This window comes from Alligator mississippiensis, chromosome 9 (genome assembly GCF_030867095.1).
Source record: "Alligator mississippiensis isolate rAllMis1 chromosome 9, rAllMis1, whole genome shotgun sequence".
Taxonomy (NCBI): Eukaryota; Metazoa; Chordata; order Crocodylia; family Alligatoridae; genus Alligator; species Alligator mississippiensis.
The window spans coordinates 67,664,788-67,685,453 of NC_081832.1; the positions used below are offsets into that span (position 1 = coordinate 67,664,788).

Genomic DNA, 20,666 nt, shown 5'->3' on the forward strand with positions numbered 1-20,666 from the left:
TTTATCTAGGTCATTTGGTAAGGAATGTCTGACAAAAGTGCACTGTCTGATTCAGATGCAGTGACTGCTGAAGAAATTGGCCTTAGGATCTTCAGGGAGTTCTGCAGCTGAACCCAAAAGACATCCTCATCAAGTACAGTGTTCCTTACACTTCTGTGTACTTTAAGATCCTCAGTTATTACTGTTTCTTGAAGACCTCCTTTGTTTTTCAGTAAATTTTCAAATGAGGTCACCATTCTACTCCATCTACTTTTACTACAGAGCGTGTCGCTATTTTATTCTTTGCATTATTCTCTTCCTGCTTCTTCTTAAAGATTGCAGCTACGAGTATCTTTTACATGCTTTATAACTTCTTTCGCTCTTCTATAGATCTTTTGCAGTGTACAACTTCATGATATCATTAAAATGCAAGTTTAACCCATTATTTCAGCTCCTTTGTGCTGCTTCTGTACTTTTGTGGATCTCAAGGTCACAGGGCCAAGAGGAAGCAGGTTCCTTCTAACTCCAAAACCTTTAGACTTGGTCTGTCTCCTCTCCTGAGGCTTTTGAACAAGCAGGGCAATAAGCTCCTTGTTTCTAATCTTTACAGGAACAAATGGATGCTGCTGCCAGTGTCCACTCCCAGTCCTTTGAGGCCTCAGGAGGACAGGAACAGATCCACCAACCTCTAGATCAAAAGTCAACAGTAGAGGAAAGTCCACAAGCAAAGAAGACACTGAATCCTTCTTCCTTCTCTTGTGAAAATGCCAGTGTCCCCTGGGGGCAGAAATACATCTTGCTCCTGCATTTGAGAGTTGTACTGTACTGCTTGTCCTCGGTACAAGAATTGTACTGGAATTGCAATGATATGATACTGTAGACAGTCTTACATAAAAGTCTTCCTATTGCATAATTATTAGGAAACATTTTTGGTGAGTAAAGGGTAGCAGTATATGAACACCTGGTCTTAAACATTTTATTCAACATTCTAAAAGAAAGTATTTCATAAGAGGTTCTTTAAATTTTTCTAAAATTTTTCAGTTTTTCAAGGAAAAAAAAAAACAAAAAAAAAAGTCCTCAGAAAAAAAACAGGGAAAAATGTTTTTTTTCTCTAAATTTTTCTGTTTTTTTTCTGGGCCTTCACATCTCTATGTGCATCGTCTCTCAAGTTAACTGTTCAAACACTTGCAGAATGGGGAACACATTTTAATAAAGAGACTGTAATGTGGACCCTTCCCTCCTGTTTTCAAGGCTGCAGGCCATTTTCCCTCCATCCATGCTCATTTGATATACCTCCAGCCATTTCAGGAATGACCTACATTATAAACTATTTGTGCATTTTAGCTCTCATTAATATGACTGGGAGCTAGAAAGAAGCAGGAGAACCAGCACCACATGACAGCCGGATCCCTGCACCTGACCTGTAAGGTGTCAAACCAACAATTTGAGACTTTCTGATTTAGCCGAGTCTTATTCATGAATTTTCCCCTTGCTCTGCATTTCCTGTAAAACACTGTGCAGAATTTTATTTAATCACTTTTGAAAGCCTGAATAAGGTGCTCTTAAAAATAGGAGTCCTGGGCAGTTTCTGAACAATAGCTAAATTTCTGCCACCTTAGCCTAAGGAAGGGTTCTGCAATACCCCAAAGCTTACTTATGTCTATCTCAATCTCAGCCATACAGTTAGCCCAAAAAAGATATCACCCACAAGAATTCTTGCCTCTTAAGATTTACTATTTCATAGAGTTTTGTGGGGGAAATGTGGAAAAGAGAGTAGCAAGGGTCCTTTCTTGAATTCCAGACAGGAGAAACTCCTTTATAAACTGGAACAAAAGGCTGCCTATGATTGATTTAATTGAGACAAGGATTAGGCCATGAGTATGACAACTTGGCCAAAAGATGGAAGAAGCCTCTTTTAGGAGATTACAAAAGCTGACAGAACCAATGGCAGAGAAGCTGGTATGATCTCTCAAGGCCGTTTAGTCTCCAGAAGAGCCATAGTTAACAACACTAGAGAAGTGGTTCTTAACCTTTTGAGATTCCAGGCACTCCTCATGACACTCGATATAGTCCTCAGACAATGCCAGCTCCTAATTTTCACTTGTGTTTTGACTACAGAAAAATAAGATCAATTCTTCTGTTGCAAGGAGCTCAGAAAGACCACAACAGTCCAGGCTGTTTTTAAAACCATGAATTCCTATATGAAGTCTATGGGTTTATCTTGTGAATCATGTTTGCACTCCTAACCACGGTAACACCGAGTGGCAGCCTGTGGCACCCTTGAATGGATCTCAAGGCATCCCAAGGTGCTGTGGCACCCTGGCTGAGAATCACTGCTTTAGAATCACATTCAACCTTCTGTGATCTTCAAGTGCCTTTGGTAGAGTTAATTCTGCTGAAGAGCAATTCTCTTGCTTTGCCTGGAAGCATGAAAGCATTGGTGAGCACTGAACAGGCAGAGGGAAACTGTTTAGGATTCTCTTCATTCTTGTATGGGTGCAAGGAAAGAAAAGAAACGGGAGAAAATGGGAAGACATAATTCCTTTCCAGCAGTCTGAAGGTGTTTTTGGTTGCAAGGAAAATTCTGCAAAAGAACAACTGCACCACAATCCTAACACTGCACCATGATAACTGTGTTGGTGGGTAACTGAGTCACAAACGGTGCAGTGCTGGGATGTTATGAGATTGCCATTTGGATGCACTCCACTAGATGCTGGAAGTAGCTACTCAAAGCCAAGAGCCACTAGTGTGCTCCACAAAAAAAAGAAGGTAGTTCATACCATAAGGGCTGATTAGCAGCACTGTTAACAATCTTATACAATTAAATAACAACAACCAAAATCAATTTTAGCTGTGGGTTTGAGCTTCCACATTTTGTTGCTTATTTCCATTAATTTCTTCTTAACACCATGCTAAGGGAAATTCTCAGAGACAGATGACTAATGATACTCTCAGGAGTTTTCACAATATGCTGTACAAATAATTAATTTGGTTTTCCTTGTTTAGTGATCTTTAGTGTAATCAATTTAAGGGTTAACATACAACCCAGTTTTGAAAGATACTGTAGGGAGACATGTCTCTGGACTGATGTAAACAGTCAACTGAAGCAGAGTCTTTTAAGGTGAGGAATTTATTGATATCAGCTCAGATTCTATAATTTCATTTTTGAAGAGAACAGCAGCAAAAAATCATAGGTTGAAAGACATGAAAAATAGGATAGTATCTTGTAACATAGGTGTTGCACATCTCTAAATGAAAACCAAGCCTGGTAGCTGACTCGCACGGAGTATAGTGCTAATGCAGTAGCTAATCCTTTAGAGACAGGAACAGCATAAGCCTTCAAGCACTTGGCTTATTCTCCAACAAAATGCATAGCTTGCCCATAAACAAGCAAACTAAACAAAGCAAAGCAAAAAGAAAAATATCCCAGCATAACAATTCTATCCTAAAGCCTCTTGGGCTATATACATTGTGTATCACTATGGGCTTTAGAGTCTATTGTTCCCAGAATGTGACCTGGACTCAAATAAAAATACATCAAGTAGACAGACAAAGGTCACAGAAATGTGGGATGTTAGTTATGTAATGCATCAAATCATTGAATACTGCTATAATGACAGAAAAGTCCAAGATCAAAAACCAGTCCAAGAGACACCTGTTATTTTGGACTGGAGCCTTTCACTAGCTACGTCTTTGGAATAATTCCCCAGTAAACAATTTGAAAAAAAAAGATTCTCTCTCCACTCAAGGTTGCTTCCAAGGCTGTTTTGTTTGGGGTTTTGCGGTTGTTGTTTTTTTGAGAGAGAGCTACAGAAATTTCCTCTGGTGTCTGTTTGCTTGTGCTTCATGCACTTATAGGTTGTTTTAGGAGAAGTTTGACATTTAAACCAATGATATATGGAATTTTAAATATTGTATTCAATTCCTACAATTTTAGATTGGTCAATTCAAACACATTTATTAGAGCAAAATATTAATATTAAAATATTAGAGCAAGCCTTTCATTTACATTTACCTGAACTCCTTGTCTTTCTTCTCCTTTGCCATAAAAAGAGCAATTTTGCAATTCCGGGACAATACCCATGTCTTTACGGTTTAGTATATTTTTATAGTAACTGTCTTTGAATACAGAAAGTAACAAACGTCCGAGACTATTTTTAAAAATGCAGAAAAAGACTTCCCAGGCTGAAAGATGCAACTACAGAAGTACAAGAAAGGCTTAGAAAAAATTAAGTTATTCCCACTAATGGAAGGACCAGTCCTGCCAGATGCAGTGGATCATACTAGATCACCTAGTGAAGCTTTTTCAGGGCTTACTAAGTTGTTGTGAGTTTTGAGAGAGAATAAATTAAGAATAGTTAATGGTTCAATTCGAGTCTTTTGTTTAGTTTCTAGCCATAGTGTTTTATTTAAAACTGCAATCAGATGGAGAAATCTTGGGTAAGAGCCTTACTTTACAAAATAGGATGAATGTCAATTTAATGTGTCTGGGTTTTAATGTACTTGACTTTGAATGCCTGCTGTAAACATGCCTGGGCCATTGTTTCTCTCTAGAAGCTCTACTCCTAGCAAAAGCTCTAATGAATATAAAATGGGAAGAAATTACTCAGATGCAGTCATCAATAAAACATTAGCAACCATTTTTAATTATAAATGTCTACATTATTTTTCATAAATCACAGATTTTCTTGAGAACTTGTTTTTCTTTTGGCTAAGAAATTAAAAATACGTAGGGAAGCTCAAGCTCCATATTTCAGTTATTTAAGATATTTACTTCAAGAACCCACTATATCTACCGTGAAACAGGCGAAGTTCACATTTCCAGGACTAAAAGCCTTCAGCACGCTCTACTCATGCTGCCTAGTAAGAGCCAGAAAAACAATACCATGGCTCACAGGGACTCCCAATAAACCCATCAGCCAAGTCACTAAATTGGTCTCTCTCACGCATCAATATTGTCTTTATAAGGGTGGGGGTGAATCCAAACTACAGAGTACCTGCATTTCAGTAAAAACAAGAAAAGGGATACCGACTTAAGCGAGAAAAAAAAAAAAAAATCAAGTAAGGGTATGTGAGGGGAAAGAGGCAAAAAGTTTTGGAGAGAGAGTCCCATCCCACAACACTGGACAGCTACCTACAGTCCTTATATACCCTGCATTAGGAACAGCATGCAATGAACAGGACCTAACATCCTAACCAACTTCCCAGCACTTGGGGTTGCTATAGTACAGTTTACCATCATCAAAAGTTGAGGTAGTTTTCCAGTCATTTAGACTATGGCTTGAGCGAAAGCTTGCCAAGGTTGATAGGAATATTCCTAGACTTAAATGGGCTTTGTACCAAGTCCATAAAAAGGATGCATTGTCATTCTGATTATGTCAAGCCTCTTCTCTAATGAATTGAATATCTGAGTGTGTATGGAATTTGCAACAGCCACTCTTAAAACAATTAATATTTCAAAAGAACAACATTAAAATAAATTTATAAAAATGAAATTAATGAGGTGATTTAAATTAGTTATTTTGGCTTCCTTTAGGTCAAAGCTGCAATTATACAAGTAAATTTTCACAGCCACATTGTTTTAAAATTCAGGCTTTTTTTTTTTTTTTACATTAAATAAAATAGGAGAAAATTAAAAAACTTAGTGGACATTTTTGTGATTCTAGAACAAAATCATCCCTGGTATAGCATTTGCCAGTCACTTCAGTGACATTTCTGCCCACTCCATGTGAAATTATAGTGAAAAACCTCTCTTTTTGGTTCAACATATGCACTTTATGTGAAACCGCAAGCTGCATTAAACTTGACTGGCAGGAGCGAACAGTTTCCCCCCCATAATCTAACCTCTTGGGAAATCATTGATTAATATGTCATATTGTTGTGGAATATGGGTCATTTTAATTTACAACACTTTAGTTACTGAACAATGCAGTTCAGCAGTGGCAAAAGAACATGCAGCTTGACTGAGTTTGTGGGTTTACCCGCCCAGCCTAAATTTGGCCTCAGACCTTTTGTCACAGCGCTGAAATACAGGGAGCAGAAAGAAAGCTAAAAGTGAGTGGGTGGAGCAGGGAGTGAGGCAACATGGTTTTCCAAACTGAGAGCTGTTTGTTTCGATAACAAGCCTCAAACACTCCCTTTCACTATTGCAACAGCAACTGTTTTCTCTACCGAGAGAGGATGAGAATCAGCAAGGTTTTCAGGCTAGATTGCACAGGATAAATTTCTCTATGAGAAAAGCATGAATGCCTCTTTTAACAGTTATTTCCACTAAGGACAGAAATACTAACAAAGGTACTGCAGTGCCACTGTAATTCCAAGGAACAGTCAAGGGATTGAAAAATGACTTCCAACTTATTTGAAGACTATTATAGTGCATGAATTATTAGAAAATTCTTCAAATTTACTAGGCGAGCAGCTCCCCTCATATGTACTCAGCTAATGCAACTTGGGCAACGAAGTAAGCACATGCTTTATTTTAAACACTTTGTTCTCACTGAAATCAACAGGACCCCCCCCCCCCCCCCCCCACACACACACACACCTACCTTACTGAATAGGACCCTAAAAAAAAAGGACACTTGATAACAACAGGTTTTTCTCCTGCTTTTGCATGTTTTACTTCTAAAGGTCTTGGGAAACCCTGTAGGGTTTTTTTGTATGTTTGTTTGATATAATTCCCCCCCCCCATTATTATTTAAAAGATGTATGCAATACTCTTTCATAATAATGTACTCTAATATATACTCAGTATATAGTTATGCTTGTTTAACCAGATTCCTATAAGCTTCCAAGGTAAAATATCTTCGTGAATGTGATTAGGAAGAGTGGAAAATGTTGCAGTCTCCACAATGATGCTACTTCTGTTTTGTTCTTCCAAGCATTCACCACTATACAAAGCAAGCATAAATGCAATTCAGACATGTTCATACCTAATACGAAGGCCACAACGTAGTTAGAGATCTGTCCCATTCCAACTATAAGAAACAGTATTGTGAACATCTCCCAGCTGGTAGAGAAGATCTGCAGGAAGCTGAAGCCAGTCTGCACAGCCATGGTTGCAAAGAGAATAGTCTTCCTGCCAAACCTTTTATAAAGACATAAATGAGAATATTATACAAAATCCATAAAAAAATATTTCTTGAAGGTGGGCTAAGCAATAGCAGTCAAAAGCTTAAAAAAATACTTAAAATGTAGGAGCTTTAGAACCCAAGAAATTTATCAAAGAAGAAATTAAGGGCAGAGATCCTAAAGAGTATTTTAAATCAGTATCATTGCAACACAGAACATATCATATGTAAAAAGCTGTTAGAAGAATTACAAGGCAGGCAGAAATAAGATAATGACAAACAAGCTCACTTATGAAACATTAGTTCAGTTTTTCTGTGCTATGACGCAGTCTTTACTTACATGAACACATTTTTTCTGCCTTGTTCAGGGACTTGGATAGTTGGTGCTTAGCAAACAAACTGCCATTTAACAATTTATTTTATTCTAACTGTTCAGTGTGTGCTCCTTCGCACTAATAAGAGCATATTTTTCAAGGAAAGCTCTGCAATGGAATTATCCATGTCTTCATGGACTGCTTTCCGACTGTATAGACTTTAAAGGTTTCATGGAGTTTTATAATGTTAGGCAACAGGCAACTTCAGTAAGAAGTGGAGCTATGAGTCCTACCTAACAAGTGTGAACATTACTCTCCTTCCTGCAGGAAACTTCTGATTATTGCCAACAAAAATAGCTCTGCACCTTAAAGCAATCCATACAACTGCGGTGTAATAGTTGAATTGCTCAAGGCAGCTAAGGAAGGCAAGAGTGATTTTTTTGGCCACTTAGTCTGCTAGGACAATGACTGGAAATCCAGCAATGGTTTACCTATACTTTCCTCCCTCTTTCACCTTGTTTCTTCATAACTTATTGTCTATATACTTGCATTTTTTTCCATGGAAAAACTAGGTGTAACTTTATCTCAGAACTCAAAGGCATACACAGGCATGCATTGACTTGTGGGTAAATGTTACAAGTTACAAGGCTTGCTAAAAAGATGAAAACCATAGATATTCCTAAAAAATCCTATCAGTGCCCAGGCAGCAGCCAGCAGAAGTGAATTTTTCTGAAAACAAACATATGTTCTAGAGATTTCTTTTGGATGTTCTCAATACAGAAATGGCGCCAGAGAGATTTAGTGATTATCAAGTCTCATTTTAAAGATAAAAGATTAGCTGGCTTTTGTATCAGGGTCAAGAGCCAACAGATTAATTTTGGATTAAGTGGAATTAGATATCTGAGATTTAAAGGATTAAAAAATTCCATCGTTTCACAAATCTACATTCATCAATCCCCTAAAGCGGATTCCTAATTCAAGAATAGAACAATTACATAAAACCTTGAGGATGCTCTATAAACAGAGGACAGACAGACACAGAGGACAGGGGAACAGACAACGCAACATGAGTTTTCAGAGCAATGCTGTAGCACAAAAGCCAAATTTGATCCCCGAGTAAATAAACAGAGCAGTTGGGATTAGAAGCTGAAAATGATTTTTCCGCAGTGTATGGCAGTGGTGATACCATTACTGGAACATTGCTTAAAGACATGGAAGATGTCTGTAACATTTAATGAACATTACATGTCAGTCTAACGGTTGGTTGCTCCTGTATTGCTGCTATATGATTAGAAGCAACTAAAATCAGGCATGGCTTAGACCAGGGGTGGACCAAATCTGGCCCACAAGGCCATTCTATCCGGCCCACGGGGCCCCTAAAAAATGTAGAAAATTAATATTGATCTGTCCTTGGTTCCTGTCAAAAATGACAGGAGCCAGGGCCGTAGGACCCAAGGTAAGCCCTGGTGAGCTCCTGCAATAGCAGGGCCTGCCCAGCCCCAACCCTCCAGACAGAAGCCCCCCAAGGGGCTTCTGGCCTGGGGCCATGTGGCTGCACCGCACTGGAAACTCAGGTAAGGAGGGAGGACCGCGGGCAGGGAAGGAGCCTGGGGAAACGTGGCCTAGGGAAAAGCTGCCCTTCCCCCGCCCCGTGGCTGGTGCTTCCTGCTGTAGCCGCCCACAGCCTGCACACGGGGCTGTCCTTAGCAGGCAGAGGCAGCCCCAGGTGGGCTGAGAGAGGCTGCAGTGCACGACGCTAGGCACAGGGTGGGCAAGGGGCCGTTTTTCCATGCAGCTGCTCGGCGCGGAACAAAGCGGCCCCCCACTTGCTGCGCCAGGCAGTGTTCGCTGCTGCTGTCCACTCGGAGCTTGGTCGCTGAGCAGCAGAGACGGCAGTGGCAAACACTGCCCAGCACAGCAAGCGGGGGGGCCGCTTTCTTCCACGCTGAGCAGCTGCTGTTGCCATGCACAGCCACGATGGACGAGCCAGGAGCCAGCGTGGGGCCCAGGCTGTCAGCAGAGGTGGGTTACAAGCTGATGCTGAGCATGGGGAAAAGCGGCCCTTCACCCACCCCATGCCCGGCGCCCTGTGCTGCAGTCGCTCACAGCCCACATGGGGCTGCCTGTGCCTGCTCAAGACAGCCCCGCACTTAACAAGGAGGGAGGACATTCAGGACTCAAACCTGCTGAGGAGTCACAGGTGGTAAAAAGGCGGTGGCCTTGTACCTAGCCTAAGAGCAGGAGTATTGTGGAGGCCTAAGGGCCAGAAAAGCAGTACTTGGAGAGAACCCAAGAGTTGCAGCTAACCCTGACCTGACACAAGGCACCCTTTCCTGGTGCTCAGGGTTTGAAAGGACGCTAAAAAAACTGGAGAAAGTGCAGAGAAAAGTCAAAGAAATTATTTGTGAACCTCACAATGGGAGACAAAGAGCTGTTCAACAAGAAGACGGAGAAAGGACTTGGTTACAATGATTAGGATTTATGAAGGGAGAAAATACCATGGTTCTTTACTCTAGCCCGAAAAGCATAACAAGAATGAAAAGGCACAAGGCTGAAACCAGACAAATTCAAATTGGAAATCAGGAACAAATTTTAACAGTGGCAGTGATCAACTGGTAGAACAACCTGCCAAAGAAAGTAGAGGATTTTCCATCTCTTGATTTCTTCAAGATGCTTTTCTGGAAGATATGCTTTAGCCAAACACATGTCATTGGGTTAAATATGGCTGCATAATGTAATGGTTATACAAATATCAGACTAGATTACCTAGTAGTCTTTTAGCTTTAAATTATAGCAAATATGTAACTTAGTTCATCAGGAATGGATAAGATTTAAAATAATTGAGAATCATCTTTATTCTTCCTATTTTGGAGTTCAGTTTGTCTCTATCTACAGAAAAGGGTTTGATGGAGACAAAAATTATACATTCAATTCAAGCTACCCCAAGGCTCCTAGACTGGATTTTCAGTGATGGTATTAACGAAGGTTTTATTCTTCAGGAGACTATCTGAAGGGAATTCATAGAAAAAACATTAACTGACCTTTTCTGAAGTCAACACCAAAACATCTAAACACATACATAAGTGCATTGTAGAAAGTTCCTGATGTGAAGGGTGTTAATTCTAAAGGGGACAACTGAACAAATGGTAGGTTAGGACTGGGATTTTTAGACACGCTTATGGAGACCCCTTATGCCCCCCATGAAAATCTATCTTAGCATTTACACGAATTAGGACCCTCATTTTGGTTTAGCATAGGTCACTAATATGTGTTCTAACATGAAAGCTATTACTGTGGTCTCCGTTTCCAGAAGCAGAAGAGATTTACCTGTCCGAGAGCTGTCCCGATACAAAGGATCCAATCAGCACCCCCACAAAAAACAAGGAGGTGGTTAGTGGGACTTTCCAATCATCGTCACATACCAGATTCCACTGCAAGAAAAACAAAGCAAGATTCAGTATTTTCTGTTTCTTAATATCATTTTATAATTGGTTCAGCAGATGAATTAAATTAGTTGCTTATTTTGGCAGTAGGCCAATTTCAACATAATTTGGACTGGTTTTCCTATACTTGTGTTTCCATTTGGCTGTGGATAAAGGGTATGGCTATTACACAGTGACGGGTCCCCACCAAGAACCCAAATGCACAGACAGTAAACAGGAAAGGAAATGCAATCATTTCAACTCTGGGGAGAATGGAAAATGTGAGAACAGAAGCCAAAGAAGAGAAGAGAAGGACACTTGCCACTCCTTCAATATGCTTACAGTTGTAGCTGTGCCCCCATCCTCCCATTCAATTCCTCTATGGTTTATCTGACCACAGAAAAGGCAAATCTGAGCTCAGTCATAGCTGTGGCCAGAAGAGGTTGGTTGCAATTGATACACCTACCTTCCTTTGCAGTGTTTATCAGTAGAGACCTACTTAAATTGCAGTTTCATGATTTTTGCAGAAACCACATAACATGTTTATCTCCACAGCTGCGATTTCTCAGGAAATCAACCCTCCAAAAAATTAATTAAAAAAAATGCTGGCTCCCCATTGGGAGCTAGCAGTCTTTGCTACTACTGCAGCCTGGCTTTGCAACCCACCTGCAAGGGAAAAAGCACCAACTGGCAGGGCAGCACGAAGAGCAGCAGCCATGATGGTAGCTGTCCTGTCATATCTCTCTGCCAATCAGCACCGAGGGTTGGAGCCACATGAAGGGCATCCAGCAATCAAGATGGCAGCCAGTCCCTTGTCCCTCCTTCCACTGGGGCGTCTCTGCCAATCAGTGCCAAGGGGCAGGGCTACTACAAATGATCATAAAAATCAGCTTTCTGGGTTGTGACCAAGCTACAAAAATTGCTTTCTCTTGCTGCAGGCTAGGTAGGTCCCTACTTATCAGCAGTGTTGGCTATCCAAAGACAGACATCCCAGAGAAGTCTAACTTTCAGAAAGGTATGAACACCTGTTCATGCAAATCAAGACCTGTAAGAGTATCTTAAGTTGGGAACCCAGGACCTCTAGTAACTCTTAGTGACCTGTGCTACTGTGGCCATAAAAAAGGGGTGGAAGTTGGGTCTTGTTCACTGGCACAGAGCAGAGCAGAGAAAATGTGGGGAAAGCAAGAAGCTCCAAAGAGGCTGAGAAGCATCTAAACCTCAGCCAAAGACACATTTGTACACTGTGCCCCATTGCTTACTCTCTCTATATCACAATGTAAAAATATTTACTAGTACTGAACCTTTCTCCTAGAAGATCTCTTTTATCAGAACCAGGACGGTTTTATGTTGTTAGATTACTATAGGTCTTCATTTTAACTGAAGAGAAGAAGGGCATTCAGGGGAGAGGAGTGAAGGCATTTTTAGTCAAAACATCAGCTCTGGAGCTTTGTTCAAGTTTGCCAACATGAGGACTGCCATGCCATGGTGAATATTTCCAGTCCCAGAAAACAGGAAGTGATATGGTCCCCCAGGAGCAAACAGTGGTTGGAACTGATGTGGAACAGAGGTCAGGGAATGCACTTCACAGCATTATGTTGCACAGAAGTCCCTCCAAAGTTGGTCTTTGAACATACCGTGGGGTAAAGAGGCTGACATGCACACCCTCCTTCCCCATGAGGCTATGAGGAAAATAAGCAAGGATAATCAAAACTGAGAAATTCACCCTCATCTTTATTTCTGAATAGAAACTGGGAAGCAGTGGCCAGCATAGCTCCTGCAAGAAGTAACACTAAGTGGCCATGAATATATGTAGACAATCCATGGGGGTGAAAGAGGAGGTCAAAACCTCCTACTTTCCCAGAAGGATCCAGAAGGAAAGCTGAGCTTCCAGTGCCCCAAGCTAGTTCTTTGGTAAGAAAAATATCACCACAAGAGCCCAAGTGGAAAAAGACCACTGCAGATGCCACTTATGTAAAAAAAAGGAGGCTTGTGGATAGAATCATGTTGAAGGCTTGAAAGTGGTGTGATCCCAAGTCACTGAAAGTTTCCATTTTACCAGAAGAACTGTTGTATGTCTGTATATGAGAGCAGCAGTGTCAGGTTTAACACGCTGACTTTTTTCTCACATTAGCCATCCTTTGAAGCACATTCCATTTTAATAAGCTATAGAGGTGATTAAGTGTTTGCCACCTTTTCTATTACTGATATTAATTTTGATTAGAATTGTAAAACACAAGTCATCATTGGAATAATTTCTCCTAATCATCAGCTTTAAGTATTTCAGCTCTACAAGCTAAGGTTTTTTAAACCTACATTACAGAGTTTCAGGTAAACCTCGGGTAATAATGAAATAATCTAATTAAGCCTCAGATTAAAGCAGAGCTTAATTTTAACAATAGGTTTATAGCCATACTTCTTAGACTCTGGGCCTTTACAGGAACTTGTCCCTAGGTAAACTGGAACATAATTTTGGGCACTGTTTGCCAGCTTAAACAAATATTTCTTAAATGCACGGCAGTTAAAGTACCTCTGCAGCAGAAGTTTCAGTTATTCTGATATTTAATCTGTTTTGCAAACAACTGACAGTTACAAGCATTTGCTTGCCTAAAGAAACTGTCTGTTATCATTTGAAATCTTATACGTTAAGAGCATCATAATCAGAAATTGATGCATCAGACATCCTGCCTATATACTCCATATAGACAGTACTCAGTATTATGCTTAAAAACAAAAAGTGAATACAGGGTATGAGCAGTACACATTTCTTGTGTTTCAATAAGGTGATCTTTAGTACTCAGCCCTGGTTGGTGTCTACAACTAACACTACAATAAAACCTTGCATTCTTTAACCCTGATTTTTATCTGTTCTTTCTACACCCCAACATTGTGGCAGGAGATTAAAGAGGAAGGTCTGTAGCAAGTATAGCTGATAGCATTCTTTAAAAATAGCTTGTAAATTAATAAACATGCCTTCTCTTCCTGACATTTAAGCCTGTAGAGACTGTGATGCTCATGTTAGACAACAAATGCTTTTAGATGATTTTCATGGTACAGTGAAGTACGAGCGACTTACAGAGGACAAAGAGCACTTCTGAGGTTACACTTCAGAGTACCACAGGAAACACGAGTTAAAATGCAAAGTAATTTAGACTATATTTTACTGCTGATCTCATTCACGGATTACTCTCCCCTTTTGAAAACAACATCTCTAGCAGCAGAATTCATTTAAATTAAGTCATCTAGCTCATCTTCAGACAATACAATGCACAACGTTTCAAGAGGAGCTTTTCCAGCGTTTTTTATAGTCTACTTTGGAAAAGTCTCAAGTTCTGGGGCATTTATTCCTCTTATTGTGAGAGTTCACCCACAGTGTAAATGAAGTAGTGCGATTTGGTAGAAACAGGAAATTCATCAGTTTTACTTCAGCTCTACTTGTGTCAAGTTTGGGCAGATTGATTTTCTTCTTAAAGGAAAACCAGTCATGCCTGTCAAAAGTTTCGAAAACAAAGATGTACACAGATTCAATGCATGCTAGCATCAATGAGTGGGAAACATACACAACAAACATGGGGGCTTATGTCACAGTTTTTGCAGCATTGTAAAATAACTTAAGCCTGCAAGCCTGACTTTTGCAAAGACATTTGCAAAGTTCATTTCTGAAAATGAACAAAGCTGTTTATGTAGAAGTGTCTTGTCTCCATTAATGGATGGCTCTGACGATTTTATTGCTCTTTATAACTTTGCCTATCAGCAGTCGAATTAATTAAACAGGACTTTGGTAAATTTTACTGCTGCCATTTACAAACAAGTATGCAGCAGTCAATAAAACAAAAACATAATATTTTGAAACACTGCAGAAGCACTATATATATATAAAGAGCTTCATAAGCATTAAGAAACACCTTGGGGAAATCAAGCTGTTTACATTTTAATGGACAACTCCCCCTCCTTGTAAAATAGAAAGAATAAGTAATTTTCCATTTCAACAGAAGCAGCCATTTAACTTCAAAAACTGAATATTAACATTTCAGTTGCTAAGAATACCACCACACGCATTTCATTAAGATTTCCATAACAGAAGCAATATGTTGGGTGCCTATCAGATGCAAGTATGATACAATCCGATCTCAAGCGTAATTATAAAGACAAAAACAAGACAAATCCTAGGAAAAATGGGAGAGTCAGGGCTAGAGTTTTGAGATTTAAGCATGCAACTGTACAAAGACAATATAACTTTCAATGTTTACTCTCACTGGGAGGATTAAGAGGTTTAAATTTCAGTAATTAATTCTGTAAGGATGGATTTTACATTACAAGTAAAAAGATCACACACACACACACACACACACACACACACACACACACACAGAGGCTAGGAACTTAAGCAACTGCCATGATTGGCACTGAGAAACTGATTCCCCAATGGTTTTGTGATTGTATATAAATTAGTGCTTGGCCTGGTTTAGAACACAATAATTAAATTGGCACATGATAAAACAAGAAACTAAAATCTTAGGGAGAATTCAGAGATAGACTGTTAACATTATTTTGGGCTATGATGCAAAAGTTGTCAAGATCCTCTGGACTGTAGACAAAAGAATACGGGAAAAAATAGAGAGATTCAGAGACTAGAATGCTGACTTACAAACTAAAAATCCATATAAAATACCAGAATAGAATCACTTCCCTTCTGTAATAGAATTGCTACAACAGTATAATTATATAATGATAACCATAGTTTATCATTTTAATCTACATAATTTATAAAGCTATATAATTAGAAAGCTTTAATTGCACCTGCTAGTCAGTTTCCGTGCGCCAATCTCTTAAAGTGGGAATTATATTCCTTTAATGTTAAAATAACTAATGAAACCACACCCCATAAATGGGACAAGGAGAGAGAAGGAAAGGAGAGAGAAAGAGAGAGAGAGAGAACAACTCACAAAAGGTAGCCTTCATACTCATGAAGGTAAAGTATACATATCTATGAAAACAAATAAGCATGGATGCAGAATCCATCCATTAATACAAGATGGTACTCCAAGTAACCTTTTATTATATACACATGCACATCTTTTGCAGTTCTCTAGTCCTGAATATTAACAGATGCTATGTTCACTTTCCAAGTCTACAGACTAAAGAACTATCCATGATTGATCTGACCTGCCTCACCTGTTTAAACAGGGCTGATGACTGAATTCCTGATGAGAATCTGTCAGTACCCAACTACTTCACAGCTGATCATACTTCCTGTAAGTCTGGTCCTTTTTGCCAGCCTGTGTGTTCCTTGTCTTCCACACTGCAAGCACTTCGGAGTAAAGAGCATTTCTAAAGTGCTTAGCATCCTTAAAACATCCCTGCAGCACATAAGAGAAACAGCCAGCTCACGTGCCTACCCCTGTACAGAAAGACAGTCTCCTGCATCCTCCTGGAGCCAAAAGCCCCCAGCATCCTCTCCTTAGCTATAAAAATCTCCTACTACCTTTTATCCCTAACATATTCTAAAGCACAGTGAGGCTCTGTCATTTTTTTTTAAGTTAGCGAAGTCATGAAGACTATATTAAGTGGAAAAATGAGTAACTTAAATTTCAGATACTGAATTTATCTGAAGCTGATGCAGAATTGAAAACTGCTGCAGATTCCAGACCAAGTTTCAGGCAGAGTACACAATGTCTTGTGGGCAGAGGTCTAGAAAGCTTTGTTCTGTACAAAATGTAAATCTTCCCTCCCTCGTTCAACGGGGAACACTGTAGAAGACATATTGTGCCCGACATGTAATGTACTCTGCCAAAACTTTTATAATACTACAAATTGGAACATTTCCCACCTAAGGCTTGTACATTAGTGCTACAATCAATACTCACTACTGTACTGTACGAGATAGTCAACCTGAACGCACCAAGTTAGCCAAAACACGAAGGTTAATGAGAGGCACATGATAAACTCTTTCCATAAGTGCTTTGGGCAGGTCAGGGAATGGGCAACACAATATGGGGATGTTTGCCCTTTAGGCCAGTAGATCAAATCTGGTATAGCTGGAGGTGACCAAAGTTTACTTTGACTGGATCCTTAATGGACTACAGAAAATAAATCCAGTTTGGATTTAATCCAGATCCTAATGCACCTGTGGCTTAAAGACTGGCAGCAGTCACCAGGGGACATTAAGCCTCAGCCTCAGAAAAAATATTTTGCATGTTCTACATGCCCTGTTTACATAACCTAAAATGACAATAACTTCATTTATTTTTTGCATCAGCATCATATTGTTGACTCATTCAACTTCACTAAAACCTCAGATTCTTTTTGGCAGTACTGCTACCTAGCTGGTTATTCTCATGAAGGATTTTTCTTTCCCAAGTGTATTATTTTCAAAGTGCTTTTACTGAATATCATCTTCTTGATTTCAGACCATTCTCCAAAACCATTGTGAAGTCTGATACTGTCCTCCAGCCCCATCTCACCTACAAATTGTATAAGTTTACCCTCTAGTGTATTAATGAAAATACTGAACATTATTAGATGCAGAATAAGCTACTGCAGGACATCACCTAATTTATCCTCCCAACTGGAAAGCAAATCCTTGATAGTGACTCTGACTGCAGTTTTTTCAATTACCTGTGTGCCCACCTGCATCTTGCTTATTCTGATAAAGTAGGAAAACTTATCACGTGGGCCTGTGTAAACAACAAAACAGTAAGAAGTCAAGATATATCACATTTATGGCTTCCCCAATCTAATAAGCAGCTTTGGCTTTAGTGCCTGAAACTTTACTCTTTCTTTAAGCATGAAATTAATTATTAAAGGCCATGCAATACAGGTTTTATGTTTCTTCTATTGGCACAGGTAGTATATTAGCCTACATTCCTTTCCTATGTTGCGTAAGAAGATGGCAAATGTTATTCCTGACTTTCACTACTGAGTTCATAATAGACACTACTACTTTTAATTGACAACTACAACTAGCTGTTTTGAGATAATCAGCAGCCATTTGACTGATACATTTTAGCAGTCCCAGAGTCAACTGACAAAGAGAGGAGAAACAACAAAATAAGACATTTGAATGCTGCATGTTCTTAGTGAAACACTAGACTTGAAAGATTTTAAATTAGCCGATTATTTTTTTCCTCTCCCCAACATCCTGGAGTGTACAGCACAGGCATCATTCCAATGTTTCCAGGTTTTGCTTTAATCCTATTTAAAATACATTCTTAAAACCTTTAAATGAGATCTACCCAATCATGCAGTCCTTAATACCATAAGATGGTCACCTTTCTAAAAAGCAACTGCAATTTATCATCATTTCCCCCCAAAATAGCAGCAATTAAATTTAAAAAAATCTAAACTTTTCTGCTAGAGTAACTGTAAATACACCTTTTAAAATATCTGCATTTCAAATGCATTATTCATTAACTAGCTAAAATGCCATTCTCCAGGATTCCTGATCAGACACATCAAGAGGGCAAAGTTCCTGTAAACCTAGAAGGAAAGTGCGGTCACTTTAACATTTAGGCAAGAGATTACCATATTTTAAATCTTTCTGTGATCACCAAATACCTTACCCCCACACTCCTACAAGATAGTTATAGCACATCAAATAGTGAACTCTACTTGCTGCTGGCAAAAGAGAACACTAATGATTCACAGGTTTTTTGAAGGATTAGTACCTTGGAGTAACAGAGGAGATTGTTTTCACTGCTGAAAGCGGCAGTGGCCTTTGAAGAGATCATCGCCTTTCTCCTCATACTGTTACTCAGTCAGAAATAACTGATTAACTTCCCCCAGTGCTCCAGCACACTATGTCTTTTCCTGCATCATGCTTTCCAGAGATCATAACACTATGCAAGACGCTACATTGTCAATCTCTTGAAACTACCAGTTTCACAATAAAAGATTAACGTGCTATATAACTCTGTTTAAAAAGATTAAGTCTACGAATCACAGGAAAGCAATTACACAGAAAGTAAGTCTGAAGACAAACAGGTCAAGTAAAATGCAGAAATAGTCACTAACAGGCATGACTGCAAGAAGTCTACAATGTACAAATTCCATTTGCACCAGAACATGAAGACGGCATCTGCTAATAAGGTTAAGTGCAGTGAATCGTGAAGAATATCACTAGATCCTGTACTCTTAACCACAGTGCCAGCATTAGGTTGGATCTACTTAAAAACCACTGCTGAGAAAAATCAGTTAATGAGTGGATAATCTCTGCAGGTACTTTACACCCATGGTTGTTGGCATTCAATTTGTATATGGAGGATTTTCAGTACTGCACATTAGACTGGTGGAATTGTCTGCTGTGGAGGAGCTCACGTTTCAATTACCCATAGCTAGAGATTATGCTTACTGCTGTAAAGTGAACGTTAAAATGAGCAAGGGAATAAAACAGCCAGTGGGTAACTTAAAAAGAAATAGTACCTCTTCTCTCAGGACAGTCTGGCTCAAAAAGGGAACTGTAATTACTAGCCGATCAGTGACAGTGATGGTGGAGAATTCATATCCAGAAAGTCCAGCACCTGCAAGGTCTCCCATGACTTGCACAGGGCTGTTATTCAGGACACACCAGTTACATTAGCTCTTCAAAGCTAGGGACAGAAGTTGCACACAAACCAGTTTAAGTGATCAGAAACTAGGTTAAACCTAAAACAGAACAGAAGTTCAGTGCACTTAAACCACTTTCAAAGAGTCCTGAGACTGGTTTAACATAAATCTGGTTGGATGTAGTATCAGACTAAACTGATTTAGGTCAAACCAGTTTCTCTCCCAGACCCCCTTGTGGTTTGAGTTAATTCACTGTTCCCCAGCATCCCAGGATGCTTTGCAGCCCTGGGCTGGGCTGTTGGTTCCAGCAGAGCTGCGTTAGTCTTGCCCTTCTGCTCCCTAGCCAGAGCACTATCACTGCTCTGGCTGGCTGAGAAGGGTGTGCTGGGGGGGGGAAAACAAGCTCTGCACCCCAGCCAGGGTCTGCCTGGCAAGGGAGAAGCAGCCCCTCCCAGGCTTTTCTCCCACTCTGCACTCCAGCAGAGAGTTGGGGCGCAGGGGGGGGGGGTGTCCAGGCCCCAGCCAGCACAGAGGTTGGGGGGGCACCTCCCCGCCCACACAGGATCCCAGCTGGGGTCTGCCAGGGGAAGGAGGAGGGGGGGATGAGGGGGGAGAAGCCAAGCTTTCCCCTCCACTCCCTGCTTGAGTGGAGTGGCAGCCTGGGAGGAGCCGTTACCCTTCCCCTCCAGGCAGACCCCAGCAGGGGTCCCATGCAGACTAGGGAGGGGGTTTAAACCCCCTTCCCTACTCAGCATGCTGGCCCAGGCTGGGGCCAGGCTGCCATCCCCACCTCCCCGCCTGAGCAGGGAGTGGGGGCTAAGTCTGGGAAGGGTTTCATCTCCCTGGCCAGGCAGACCTCAACTGGAGTCAGTGCAGGCCAGAGTGGGGGTTTAACTCCCCCCATCATACTCAGGGCCTGGGTATGCCCCCCCACCCACTCCACTTGAACAGGGAGGGTGGGAAAAGCCTCCGAGGGCTTTTCTCCTAGTTCCCCTCCTTCCCTTTGGCAGTGGTCAGCAAGCGTGACTCCGCAGCTTCTGGCCTGAGCCACTGTAGGCATGTGGCTGCATTTCCGGAATCAAAAGTGAACATCTGTTCACTAGCTTCTTGGTTCACTCTACTCATTTTAGACAAACCTGCAAAGATTGAATCGATTCAGCCTTGGACTTTTTGACCATCTGTACTTAGCCCAAGAGCTTCACTGATTTTGTTTGTCCCCAGAATCAAATCAAAGCTTCAGTTTGCCTCTACAAAGCCGAGTGGGACTTGCCCCTGGGTACAAACACCAGGCTGGAGGGACTTAGATGTAAGCAGACATACTGCAATGCCCTACTTTAGTT

General features: G+C 40.5%; 1 protein-coding gene across 1 annotated transcript in view; it reads right to left on the reverse strand.

Moving 5' to 3' along the window:
• Positions 1-20,666, reverse strand: part of SLC22A4 (solute carrier family 22 member 4) — a 54,453-nt gene that overhangs the window by 25,977 nt on the left and 7,810 nt on the right. The window contains exons 2-3 of the mRNA XM_006261136.4: positions 10,691-10,794; positions 6,912-7,066 (exon numbers count right to left, since the gene is read on the reverse strand). Of these exons, the coding sequence (XP_006261198.1) occupies positions 6,912-7,066; positions 10,691-10,794 (259 nt within the window). The remainder of the gene's footprint in view (positions 1-6,911; positions 7,067-10,690; positions 10,795-20,666) is intronic.